Source organism: Mesocricetus auratus, unplaced genomic scaffold (genome assembly GCF_017639785.1).
Source record: "Mesocricetus auratus isolate SY011 unplaced genomic scaffold, BCM_Maur_2.0 Super-Scaffold_100023, whole genome shotgun sequence".
NCBI lineage: Eukaryota > Metazoa > Chordata > Mammalia > Rodentia > Cricetidae > Mesocricetus > Mesocricetus auratus.
The window spans coordinates 4,243,156-4,256,727 of NW_024429204.1; the positions used below are offsets into that span (position 1 = coordinate 4,243,156).

Here is a 13,572-nt window from a genome sequence, read left to right on the forward strand (position 1 = left end):
GACCAGGCTGGCCTCGAACTCACAGAGATCCGCCTGCCTCTGCCTCGAGTGCTGGGATCAAAGGCATGCGCCACCACCGCCCGGCTGATTCTCCCACTTTGGAGCCTTCCCAGGTGCCTAGAAAGCCCGTGGGTTCTTTTCACGGCCCTGCCCTGCCCTGCAGCCCAAGCTCCTCCATCAACCCCTTAGCTACCCGGCACTTACCCACGGCCCCACCCTCACCCTCAAGAATTCCTCAGGCAACCTTCCCACCTCCCAACACCATCCTCAGCAGACTTCACCACAGTTAGGGCTGCCACTCCCATGAACCATCAGAACCAGAGCTCACACAGCAGAGCCCCTAACCCTGCTGGCGTAAACGACAAGCCCGTATTTAAACACAGGGACTCGCATCCACTATACAATACCCCTGCAGCTAGCTATTGCTGTACACACAGGCGAGACAAAGCTGTACAGCAGCTAACCAGGCCCGACCTCCGCGCCTGACGTAAACACTCCAGCACTCCAGGCTAGGGTAGGAGGCCCTTCTCTTTTCTTTAACAGTTTTCTTTTTTCCAAGACAAGGTTTCTCTGTGTAGCCCAGGCTGACCTGTAACTACTTCTGTAGACCAGGCTGGGCTGGCCTTGAACTCAGAGATTCACCTGCCTCTGCCTCCCAGGGCCTCACTGAGGTAGGAAAATCTCAAATTTGAGGTTATATGGTGAAGATGCCATCTTAAAAAAAAAAAAAAAAGAAAGAAATCAAGCCAGACGTGGTGAAACACATCTTTCACCTTTGGTGGAGGCAGGCAGATCTGTGTGAGACTGAGACCAGCCTGGTATACACAGTGAGTTTGAGGGTAGCCAGAGCTACATAGTGAGACTCTTTCTCAAAGGGGAAAAAAAAAAACGTAGAAATCGGGAGATGTATTTCTGACTATTTATTTCACCTCTCCTTGGAGCCTTCGGCACAAAGCATAATAGGCAATTCTACAGCCCTTAAAAGATACCGCATGAGGCCTTTAATCCCAGCACATCAGAGGCACAGGCAGGTGGATCTCTGTGAGTTCGACACCAAGCCTGGTCTACACAAGAAGTTCCAGGACTATGTAGAGAGACAGGCTCCAAAACAATACAGAGAAACCCTGTCTCAAAACAAAACAAAACAAAACAAAAAAGATACCACATGAAGCCGGGTGTTGGTGGCGCACACCTTTAATCCCAGCTCTCGGGAGGCAGAGGATCTCTGAGTTCGAGGCCAGCCTGGTCTACAGAGCAAGTTCCAGGACAGGTTCCAAAAACAATACAGAGAAGCCCTGTCTCAAAAAAACCAAAAAAAAAAAAAAAAAAAAAAAAAAAAAGATACCCCATGGATGTCCGTAACGCTGATGTACCGCTCACAACATACTAATTGAAACTGAGTCGGATAACCCTGGTCTCATTTACATATCTCTGGAGCCAGTGCCTACAGGAGCAAGAGAGCAGAGGAAAGGCAGACACACAGCACACGCTCGAGCACCCACTCCCCTTGCCAGGTCCAGCACCGGGTCAAAGTACTAGGAAACCATCCTCAAATGCAGAGAGCATCCTCACACAGGAAGTTCTGAACTATAATTAAAATTCTGATGATCAGGCCAGCACAGGCACACCTCTGAGTTCTAAGCTAGTCTAGTTTATCATACAGCAAGGCCCCATCTCAGTTCAACAATAATAAACAGCAAACACAAGATTTCCTGCTAAACCATCTTGCCAGTTCAAGAAAATGTATGTTCTATCGCTAGTACCTGAACAAAATGCAAAATACACAGTATTATTACATGGACACTTCTACCTCTCCTGCAACTTTAAAGAAAGAAAAATGACCCCCAGCTCAGCCCCGAAGCTGCACCAAGCTTGAACCATCTAGTCTAGGCCCTTACTCTTCTCAGAAAAGCTCCAAACACTTCTCAACCCAAAGAGCAAGACCTCGCTGGTCCACAGCGTTCCTGGAGGAACATGCTTGCTTGTGAGGCAAAAGGAAAGGTCCCCTACACTGTTCTAACTCCACCACCGTCGACAGGCTCCACGACTCTACCAGTCCAGTTTGCCTACACACACCAGCTGGAACCTACTGGTGCTGGCGTGGCTGTTAGGTTTCCCTCTGAGTGCCCTTCACTTCTGGGAGGCTGTATCTACGCAACTGTTCATTTCTATAGTTAAAGACAAAGTAAACGAAGTACTGACTCCTTGCATCCTATTTACCCAATGAGTGTGTGTGTGTAGACAGACAGACAGACACACACACACACACACACACACACACACACACACACACACCACATTAAAATATTCTCCTTTTGAAACCTCAGTGGAGGTGCACACCTTTAATCCCAGCACTCAGAAGGCAGAGGCAGGCGGATCTGAGTTAAAGGCCAGCCAGGGCTACAGAGAGACCAAGTGTGCCTGTGGGGGAGGGGATAATGACACAGGACAATGAGACAGCTAAGAACTCAAGCTCCGGGGGAAGGAAAGCCAGGGGCAGTGAAGATCCGGCAGCTTCACTGCTCCTGCTGGCTGTCCCCAGCTAATCGTGTTTCCAGGGCTAAGCAGGGGCAGGAGCTCTACCATGAAACTACACCCCTCTCCCACAGCAAGTTAGAAATGGGTGGTCTTGGCGCTTTGGTGTTCCTAGTGATGCTGGTCGCCAGGTACTGAGAGAAAACGGTACCTAAAAAAGGCAGAGGAAATGACTTACTACAATTGACCAGAATACGCTACTTACAGAGTATCCTTGGTGGAGGAGGGGTCTTCCCGTGTCAAAACTAACAGGCTTTGGGGACACAGCATACATAGACAAGACCCTCAGTGAGCCCATGTTCCCTCAGGACTGTCAGACAGAGTTGGGCATAGTGATCACATAGCAACAGAGAGGCTGAGCTAAGAGGAGGCGGGTTCAAGGCCAGCCTGGACCACTGAAGCTTCCTGGCAACTGAAAGGTCACAGAGACATCTCCATCTCAGCCCCCAAAAGACAACACCCTGTCACGCAGAGCTTTGCCAAACCACAACTACTGTGGAAATGGCAGCTAACCAGCTACTGCCTGCCATCTGTGAACACAAATGCTGGCTCTCAGAAGTCACAGGAAGGTGAGCGGCTGCCAAGATTGTCAACACGGATCACCTCTGACCTGGTCTGCATTCCCTTGGCAGTGACTGAATCCTAACAGGGGATTTGAAGAGCCTGGTCCAGCAATCTGAGTCCATCCCATGCTGCTGAACATAGAAGACAAAGTGCTCCTATACTTCTCCAAAGAAAGACAACAAAAAGTCACCCTGTCCACAGCACCAAAGCACTCCCTTCTCCCTCTCCCTCAACAGAACCCTGGTACAAAAATACAATCATTTCACTGGGGGGGGGGGGCTGTCAACAAGTTCCTTAAAAATTAAAAATTTAACCACCACTAGAAATACAAGCATATTAAGAAAAAGCATGGTGAGAAGGTGGTGGCACACGCCTTTAATCTCAGCATGCGGGAGGCAGACGCAGGCGGATCTCTTGAGTTCAAAGCCAGCCTGGTCTACACAGCAAGTTCCAGGGCAGCCAGGACTACACAGAGAAACCCTGTCTCAAAAACACCAAAATAATTAATCAGTTAGTCGGCAAGCTGGTTAAGGGGGGGAAAGAAAGCATACAGTGAAGTGTGCCTTGTTTGTGCAAAACCCCAGACTCCAAAGGAGAGACACTTCAGCCAGACGTGTTCACAATGAAGACGGCACTCAGTGTTTCTTAAAGACTTCTAGCCACAGATGACACAGCAATAACTAGACAAGCCTAAATGACTTCTGCTTGGGGGAGGGGCAGACAGACCAGGATGTCACCAAATAGATCTGATCCTCTCCAGCCGGACTACCACAGCCAACACAAATTACTCTGGCCAAAAAAACAACGCCAACAATGTAGGAAACTAATCAGCTACAACCTGACACTCCTTCCCTCAAAGCTGCTCATACAAACCCTGTCTTCATCACTTAAGACACAAAAACACTCTACCAAAGTGTCTCCTTTCTTAACTCTCTATCAAAAGAACTTCCTAATCTCAAATTTAACTTTTCCCTTAAGACTTAACAAATCACAGCAAGCAGGCTATCACGAACTGGGAAGGCAGTCTCAACTTTAGGCTAGGCTGTGTTCGAAACCCCAAACGTGCACATGAAACAGAAGAGTTACTCTGTATGCAAAATGAACTCCAAAAGATGAAGTGGGAGGGCTTTAACCCAGCACTCAGGACACGGGCAGGAAGACAGAGCTCTATAAACTTGAGGCCAGCCTGATCTACAGAGTACCAGGCCAGCTACACAGCGAGACTGTCTCAAAATAAAAATAAAGAACAGTAATAACAGATACTTTATTTCATGAACTACACACACCTGAGACTGAATATGGTATTTCTGCTAAGTAATAAATCACACTTGTAAGACAGCATTAGATGCCACTGCTTTATTATCATAGCAAGAATGCAAACTCTACAAAAGCAGTTATCTGAGAATTTACCAGAACTGGAATTGTATTACTACCACACAGGCAAGAATAAAACATGAAATGCCTTATTAAAGAATAATTTCTAAGAACTTATGTAACCCTCTAAATACTAACTCAGAAAGAGGCCATCCGATTTTCACATCTCACTCCCTGGTGTGTGTGCTGCCATAGGAAATCCTGTCCCTCCAAAGGTTATCCCATCACGGTGACAACCCACCAGCGGGTGACGTGCCCGGGAACAAGCCGCAGTGCTGGGGCGGGTGGAGCTCAGTGGTAGTTCAGCACTCAAACAGACAAATGGCAACACAGCTGTCAGGAACATGCAGGCTTCCAGTGTGGAAGTGTGTGGTGGCTCATACCTCAATCCTAGTGCTTAGAGGCTGGGAGGGCTATAGGTTAAGGGTAAATTCCAGGCTGGTCTGGAATAGTCCAGTGAGATTGAGTCAAAAAAAAAAAAAAAAAACACAAACACCATTGTGTCCCACACCCCTCTTAAAGGTCACAGTTCAAAGGTGTTTTCTCCTGAGGTCAGGTTAAAAGCACTTTAATCCTAGCTCTCGGGTGGCTGAGGCAGGTGGAGCTCCGCATTTAAGATCAGCCTGATCTACATTTTTTTTCTTTGAGACGGCAGTTCTCTGTGTAGCCTGGTTGTCCTGGAACTCTGTAGACCAGGCTGGCCTCAAACTCCTGAGTGCTGGGATTAAAGGCATGAGCCAACATCACCTAGCTTTTTTCCTGATTTATTTTATTTTATGTGCATTGGTGTTTTGCTGTGTTTGTGAGAAGGTGTCAGAAGCCCTGGAACTGGAGTGACAACAGATGGGTTGTGAGTCGCCATGTGGGTGCTGGAAATCAAACCCAAGTCCTGTGGAAGAGCAGCCAGAGAACTCTTGTTGCTCTTAGGAGGTTTCAGTCCCCAGCACCCATAGGGTCCCTAACAACTGGTTGTAGCTCCAACTGCGGGGAATCCCATGCCCTCTCTTCCATGTGGTGCACAGACATACAAGCAGGCAAAGCCTACATAAAATAAAATGCTCCATTTAACAAGAGAGAATGTCTAGCATATCAGGACCCAACAAACTGTATTAAACACAACCAGCGAAGTTATCAATCATAAAGACAACAGAGAATCTGGACAGATTTTGGCACCAGTGTATTTTAGGTGTTTAAAGGTTCAGTGTTGAGAAATACAATGAGAATGTATCACTTAAACTATCTGGTGGAGGGAGGCCTGTTAAGACACGACACACCTCAGTTGGTTGATAAGGTGCTCACTGCCAAATCCCTGACAGCCTGAAGATGCTGTGAAGGAGGCCACATGGGGAAGGACAGAGCCCAGCCCACTTCTGTCTGCCACGTGTGTCTGCGGCGCATCCGTTCCAGTGTGCACACACGTGCGCACACAGTGTAGAATGCAAAACTAGACCCCTTTATGGTTCAGCAGATTCTCTCTCTCCTCTCTCTCTCTCTCTCTCTCTCTCTCTCTCTCTCTCTCTCTCTCTCTCTCTCTCACACACACACACACAGGAGCTCCGGCACATCCAAATAATTTTTTTGAGAGAGGGGGATGGGCCCAGTGAGGCTAGGATTGCCATGAGTTGGCGCCAAGAAGATGAATACAGAGTGGTCAGTTTATTATTTTCTGTACTTCTGCAGATGTTTAAATCTTTCAAAAGGTTTTTAAATATTAATATTCGGGAGAATTTTTTAAAACAAGCTGGCAACCAAAAAAAAATCAACAATTCATAATCAGAGCAAGCCAAAAGAAAATTTATTTCCATATGATCAGAATGGCAAGCCATCAAGTCAAAATAAAAACAAAAAACCCACAAGTAGTAACAGCAATTTTTTTCTCAAGACAAGGAAAAGGATACCAACCTGTTGCAACCTAAAATTGATCCTTCATAGCTGGGCAGTGGTAGCGCACGCCTTTAATCCCAGCACTCGGGAGGCAGAGGCAGGCGGATCTCTGTGAGTTCGGTACCAGCCTGGTCTACAGAGCGAGTTCCAGGACAGCCTCCAAAGCCACAGAGAAACCCTGTCTCAAAAAACCAACCAACCAACCACACATTTATATATGTACACGCACATTTATATATGTATGTGTGTGTGTGTGTATGCCCTGTGGTTGTAGGCCCCACTGGCTAAGGCTAGCTATGAATGATGTCCAACACAAAATTACAAACCTAACTTTTAAAAATATAGACTGTTTAAAGATTTCTTATTTTTGCTGTAACTAGGTATGCCTGTGTGACTGTGGGGTTGTGAGCACTTGAGTGTGGTGGCCTCAGAGGCCAGGACTGGGTGCATCCCTATGAAGCTGGAGCAAGAGCTGAGGACTCGGGTCCTCTGTCTGCAAGAGCAGCGCCTGCTCTTAGCACTGAGCCATCCGTCTCTTTGTCCTTTCCTTCTGGTGACTTGATTGCAGTTTTCAAGGGTGAACTTTGTAGATGGCTGTCACATATGTCACACTCAAGAAGGTGGGCCATGGAAGAGGGCTCAGACGGGAGATCACCTGCCTACCTGGGTTGGCACAAGGAAAATCAGGTACAGTGGCTTACACCCTTTATGCCTGTAACCTGTTGGGAGGAATCTAGAAGCAAGACGGTGGAAAGTCAAGGTCACCCTTAGTACACAGTGAGTTTGAGACTGGAAAGGAATACAAGACTGTCTCAGCAAAAAGAAGAGTCACTCGTGGGTGTACACTTGTCATCCTAGCACTCAAGAGGCGGGCCAGAGTGACAGACATACACACACAGTACTCAGGGGCTCCCCACCTGGACACACGCCTCAGAAGGCAGAGGCAGGGGGATCTCTATGAGCTGCAAGCCAGCCAAGGTTGTACAAAAAAAACAAGACAAAGTGCTTGGATGTAATGCAGCCGTCTCTACGGATGACATTTCCCTCTGGCTCTTACCTAGGTCACACAATTGTTAAGGAAAACCCTGGTGGGGCTTCCTGCCTCCACTGGCTCACCTCTGCCAGCACATTTCCTTTGCTATGAGAGCCAGGACCTGTGCCCACGTCTAGGATTCAGTAACTAACTGCTTGCTTTGCAAAACTGCGCTCCCATTTGTCTTGTCTCTCTCTCTTTTTTCTTTGTTTTTTGTTGTTTTGTTTCAGAGACAGGGTTTCTTTATGGCTCTGGAGGCCTTTCTGGAACTCGCTCTTGTAGACCAGGCTGCTCTCCAGCTCACTGAGACCCTCCTGCCTCTGTCTCCCGAGCTGGGATTAAAGGCGTGCGCCACCAACACCAGGCTCCATTTGTCTTCTCAACTTGTTGGGCTAGTCTACACGGTTTTCAATCTTTTCTTAAGCAACTGCCTTTAACCCATTTATTACACATGACTTTCCATCACAATGTTTCTAGTATCAAAATTTTTAGATGACAATCTCAACCTAACACTTGGGTGTTGTTTCTGGTGAGGTTCAGACAAGTTAGTTATTATATAAGCCTCCACACCAACACCTTTGTTCAGTTCTGGGTAATCAATCACCCTCCATACCTTTTGGTTCCAGCTCAGGGTGCAAAGACATAAAACCCAACAGAGCCTTGTCACAGTTAGCCAACCCCATCCTACCTGCACTGTCCTAAGTGGAACCAAAGAACTTGACACACCTATTTACCAAAGGACTGACTTAGACTTTAATTTTGATTAGCTTTCAATTGTGTTTTGAAACTAACCTAAGAACCTGGTTTTTTCACCTGCACTAAAGATAATCATGGCCCAGGTTAGGGCCGGTGCTTAGCAACCCTGAAGCATGGCTTCAGCACTCAAGAGTCTGCAGACACTGCCAGGTCCCCTCCCTGAACGGTAACTGCTGTGAGCTCAATGGACAAACCTGTGACTAAAGTCACTGAGTCAAGTGGCCTGGGGGTCACAGCTAGTCCACCCCAGCCTCAAACCTGCTGCAGTCAGGCCTCACTCTCCCAAGCGCTAGCTAGCATTGCTGGCAGGAGCCGCCATGCCCAGATTGGTTTTCATTTATGCTGTTTTTCAGGGCCTGGAGCTCTGTGGTATAGCACTTCCTAGGATTCTCAGGCTGCCTGGGCCAATCCCAGCACCCTGAGGAAGGAAGGGAGGAAAGCTGTGGAGGGCACTCTAGGAGGAGCATGAACACCAAGTAGCACATATGAAAACAAGTAAAAGTACCGCCTCTCCGTATTTTCCAGACTCACATTTAATACGTGTTTCTCTCATTCATTATCTCAACTGCTCCTCTCTGACCTTGAGGCCAGAACTCAGCCTACCAGTTTCAAATTCCTTTGTGTTCTATCTTGTAGCCTTCTCCCTGAGGGAGAAACTATTAGAGAAAAGCCCTAGTGATATGAGCACCACGCCTGATTACCACTGATTACACAACACATCATAATGCAGAAAGGCAACACTCACAGGAATCCCACATACAATGCAACTCATTTATATTATAACCAACCTGTACCCCAAGGAATAATCTGAGGACAACCTGTGCCATATCCAAGTCACTTCAAGGAGACTTTTCCTTATGGAGCACGAGGAAAGGGTTGAGAAAGTCAGCTCTAACAACAACAAAAACAAGTAACCTGGAGAGAGGGGCGGGGCAGAAGGTGTGCAAACTCTAGGCTGACTGAAGAGTCTTCAGTAAGTCTGTTCTTTACAACTGAAATCAGCGCACCCCAAAGAAACTACATGACGAATATTAGTATGGACTACAGAAAATCTTGGGAGGTAGGGCCTGACATGGCACAGCAAGAGCATGTTCTCACTGGGCAAGCCTGACGGAACCACAGGACACACTCCTCAAACACACAAGCTGTGGTACTGCACACCCACACACAGCTGGGTGAAGACCCTCGCTGCCAAGCCCAACCCTAACCTCCTGGGGAGGATGCGAACAACCAGAGCAAGTGTCCCTGACCTCCAAACCTCTGCTGTGCACACACGTGCCACACACAAATTTCAAAATGCTAAAAAATAAAGCCAGATAAAACGTGTTTCTTATATATTACACAAGACATGTAAGCTGAGGAACAAATGTCAAACCAGCACCTCTGGGGCAGGTGTCTGCCAAGGCTGGGAGCCACGGACAGTGGGGAAGGTCTAGATGTTACAGAATCTAAAGTCAGGGCACCACCATGCAGACTTCAACTAGGGCTCACTGTGCGCCTCTCCTGAGTCATCCCGTAAGTCTTTCACCCGTGTGAGGGGCACAACTCACTTCTCAGGGACTGGTGGCAGGGCGCTCCCAGCTCTCCCTCAGCCCTCAGGCTTCAGAACCAGTCTGGGTCTAGTTCTCCTGCTGTCTGAGACACTGGTAAACAGGAGCGAGGACAAGAAATCCCCTGGAGAGCTGGGGATACGGTTCAGGAGTCAGAACACTGCTGGCTTTGCAGTATGAGGATCCTAACTCCACCCCTAGATGAACTTAATCTAAATAAAGTGAGTCTTCTGTCACAAAGCAACTACTTCAGCACTGAGGAGGCCTTCCACAGGCCATGCACATCACAGCTAAGCAGCATGGCAGGTCTCCAGTGTCACCCGTGATGAGCAGGTTATGACTCAAAGTCACCTGTCTTTCCCTTAACACGCTCATTCCAGGGAGCTAGAAAGATGCTTAGCAGTTCATAACCCGGGCTGCTTCTGCTGAGGGTGTGGGTTCCACTTCCACCCCACCCAGCAGCTCAGTCACCCGGATCTCCTGTACCAGACACAAACGCAGGCACTCATATACACACATAAAATTAAAACAAAATTAAAAACTCATCATCCCGGGTGCTGCACACAGCTGTAATCTCAGCACCTGGAATCTCAGGCTTTGACAGGAAGATTCTGATTTCAAGACAATTTGGGCAACACAGAGACTTCATCCCAGACTGTTATCTAGACAGACAGACAGACAGACAGGAAAATGTCACAAATCTCTAAATATTCTTAATACAATGCATGAACTCTAAAAGAGTCAAAAACAAAGCTGGGCCTGGAAAATGGCAGTATTAAAAAAAACTGAATTTCTCAAACAGCTAAGTAAAAGGAACACTTTTTAAGATAAATCAAGCCGGGCGTTGGTGGCGCACGCCTTTAATCCCAGCACTCGGGAGGCAGAGGCGGGCAGATCTCTGTGAGTTCGAGGCCAGCCTAGTCTACAAGAGCTAGTTCCAGGACAGCCTCCAAAGCCATAGAGAAACCCTGTCTGAAAAAACCAAATAATAATAATAATAATTAAATCGGAATGCCCAACACACACAGGAGATGTAGCATAGTAGAGTGTCTAGAAGCATGAAGAAGCCCTGGGCTCTAGCCCTGGGAAAACGGGGTGTGGGGGGCTCAGGCCTGTAATCACAGCACTAGGGAGTCAGAGATAGGAAGGTCACCATCAGACACACCGTCAACTCCAGGACAGCCAGGATCCTGTCTAAATAAATAAATAACAAATACAAGGCTGGTAACAGCAGCACAAGGGTTTTGGAATGCACCCTCAACTGAAGCGGCTATTTAAAAGTTCTTGGTACAGAAAGTCAGTACTACCACAAGTATGCCCTCCCTCTCTGATGCAACTTACAAGTTACAAAGACAAATGACTCAAGCATGACCAACAGGCTTCTCTGAATGGCAGTAGAGCTGTCCTCACTAGTAGCCTGACTCTAAGATTAAAAAAAGACAAATCTGCCATTGAAGCAGTAAATAAACACATCCAATGAAATCAAGCCAGAATAAGGATCCTATAACAGAACGTTCAAATAGCTTAAAGGTTGTTTCCATATTTAAGGAACTATAAGACAACTCCCAGTAGTTAATCTTTTCAGAGAGCATTCTCAGTTCCACAAACATGTATTTAAACAACATGGCTAAAGATTAGACAAATCTGCATCCAGTGCCAGAAACAAGACCATCTACAGCAGCACTGTAGGCTTCTTCCTCTCTCTCTCCGGGAAGTTCATAACAAACTCATCGCTCACTTAGCAAAATTACACCTCGCTCCTGAACTTGGGAAACGAGGGCCTTCAGCACGCAGAAGACTATGGACCAGCAGGCCTGCATCCGGGGGAGGGACGCTTCCAACGCCCCCCTTCTGCCGGGTAAACACTGAGTCCATCATTAGGTCCCAGGCCCCAAGACACGCTTTGATGGAGGCCTCCCTCGACCTCCGACAATGTCTGCAAGTGTACAGGAACTTTTCCTGCTTTATCTCAGAGCATGAGGCCCAGCAACTCAGTATCCTGAGCCGGCAAGGCACAGCCACGGGGGAAGAATGCAAATCAAAACAGCCTTGCGAGGCCTTTTTTTTAATTTTTAAATCAAAATCCCTCCTCTGCCGGTAACAAACCCAACCGAGAAATCCACAGCGTGTTAAGGAAAGCGGCATTGCGAACTGCAACACCCAGACTTTTCCCCGGTGGACGCGCTATGCGCAGTTTTCAGCTGTCAAATTACAACGCGAAGAAAACGCTATCATCAGAATTAAAAAAAAAAAAAAAGGAAACAAAAAAAAAAAGGCTCTCACCGCAGGAGTTTGGCAGCACCATTTCGAGAGGAGGAGGGAGGGCAAAGGGAATCCAATCCACCCCCTCCCGGGGCAGGCAGCCTCTCCGCAGGCGCTCAATCTAATAATAATAACATCGTCGCGGCGCTCCCTCCGTCCCCTCCCACCCGCGGCGTGCCGGGAATCGCCCTCCCCGCTCGCCCTCTCCCCCCGGGGTGGGGTGGAAGCCCGGCCCCCGGGACCCGGCTCGCGGGAGCCCCGGACCCGCCGCGGCCCTGCCCTCTCTTGCCCACCTCCACCATCCCCCAGCCGCATTGTCTGCCTCTATTCAACTTTGACTAATATGGATTCCTCGGGCCTGGGCCGGGAACCCCGCCACACACACACACACACACTCAGACACACACGCGCGCGCGCACACACACACACACTCAGACACACACGCGCGCGCGCGCACACACACGCATACACTCATGCACACATGCACTCACACTCACACACGCGCGTGCACACCCGCGCTCGCACTCACGCCGGCCAGTCTCACACAGACATACGCATACACTCACACTCACACTCGCGCGTGCACACGCTCACCCACCGGTCAGGCTCACACACACAACACGCACATGACGCCGACACGCATCCGCACACTCACACTCATTCGCGCGCGCACTCACGTACACACTCACTCACGCTCGCGCGCGCGCGCGCGCACACACACCGGTCACACGCGCGCACACACACACAGACACCGGCACACATTCTCACACTCACTCGCGCACGCACGCACGCACTCACGTACACACACACACACGCACGCACGCACACACACACAGACACACACACCCCGACTTCAACGAGGCCGGCTCCTCGCGGGAGGGGGAGGGGGCCGGCTGGGCCGTCCGTCTACACCGCGGCCGCGTCCACACCGCCCTCGCCCCGGCCCCGGCCCCGGCGGGCTCCCCCTCGTTTGGCTCGCACGGGACCTACAGGGGGCGGTAGGGCCCCGGCGCGGCCGTGGGGGAGGGGAGGGAGGGGAGGGGAAGGAGGGAGGGAGGCAGAGAGGCGGCGCCCCTCCCCCGCCGCCCGTACCTGTCATTGAGCTGGTCCTCGGTGCCCGGCAGCGGGTGGACCACGAAGTGGATGGACGTCATGGCGCCGCCCGCTCGCCCCGCTCGCCCGGCTCCCGGGGGCGAGCCTGAGCCTCCTCCTCCTCCTCCGCCGCCGCCGCCCGCTCCCCCCGGGGAGCCCCTTGCCGTCCGCGGAGCCCACGGCCGCCGCCACCGCCGCCTGCTCCTCCTCCTCCTCCTCGGGGCACCCAAACGGAGGCCGGCGAGCGCGCGGGGCCCGCCGCCTCCCCGCCGAGCGTGTGTCGGCGGCCGGGCGCTGCGGCGGCGCGGCGGGCGGGAGGGCGGATCAACGCGCCGCCCGCTCGGCCGGCCACGGCGCGCACGGACGGCGGCGGCGGCTGGAGGGTCCCGCGGCGGACGCGGGGAGCGGCGGGCGAGCCGGGCGGTGGTGCTGGTGGCGCTGGTGGGGAGGTGGGGGGAGACAGCAGCCCGCGGCGCGCGTCACGGCTGACGAACCGCCGCCGCCAGCGCCGCCGCCGCCATC

The 13,572-nt window shown here is 50.3% G+C and overlaps 1 protein-coding gene across 8 annotated transcripts in view; it reads right to left on the minus strand.

The window, feature by feature from the left end:
• Ubr5 (ubiquitin protein ligase E3 component n-recognin 5) overlaps positions 1-13,337 on the minus strand; it is a 101,299-nt gene extending 87,962 nt beyond the window's left edge. For 5 of the 8 annotated variants that reach the window (XM_040730503.1, XM_013115282.3, XM_040730504.1 and 2 more), the window contains exon 1: positions 13,051-13,337. In XM_040730503.1, the coding sequence (XP_040586437.1) occupies positions 13,051-13,112 (62 nt within the window). In that variant the 5' untranslated portion in view covers positions 13,113-13,337. The remainder of the gene's footprint in view (positions 1-13,050) is intronic. The other 3 variants (XM_005072641.4, XM_005072640.4, XM_040730501.1) reach the window with 1 other exon arrangement.
• Positions 13,338-13,572: the final 235 nt, after the last annotated feature.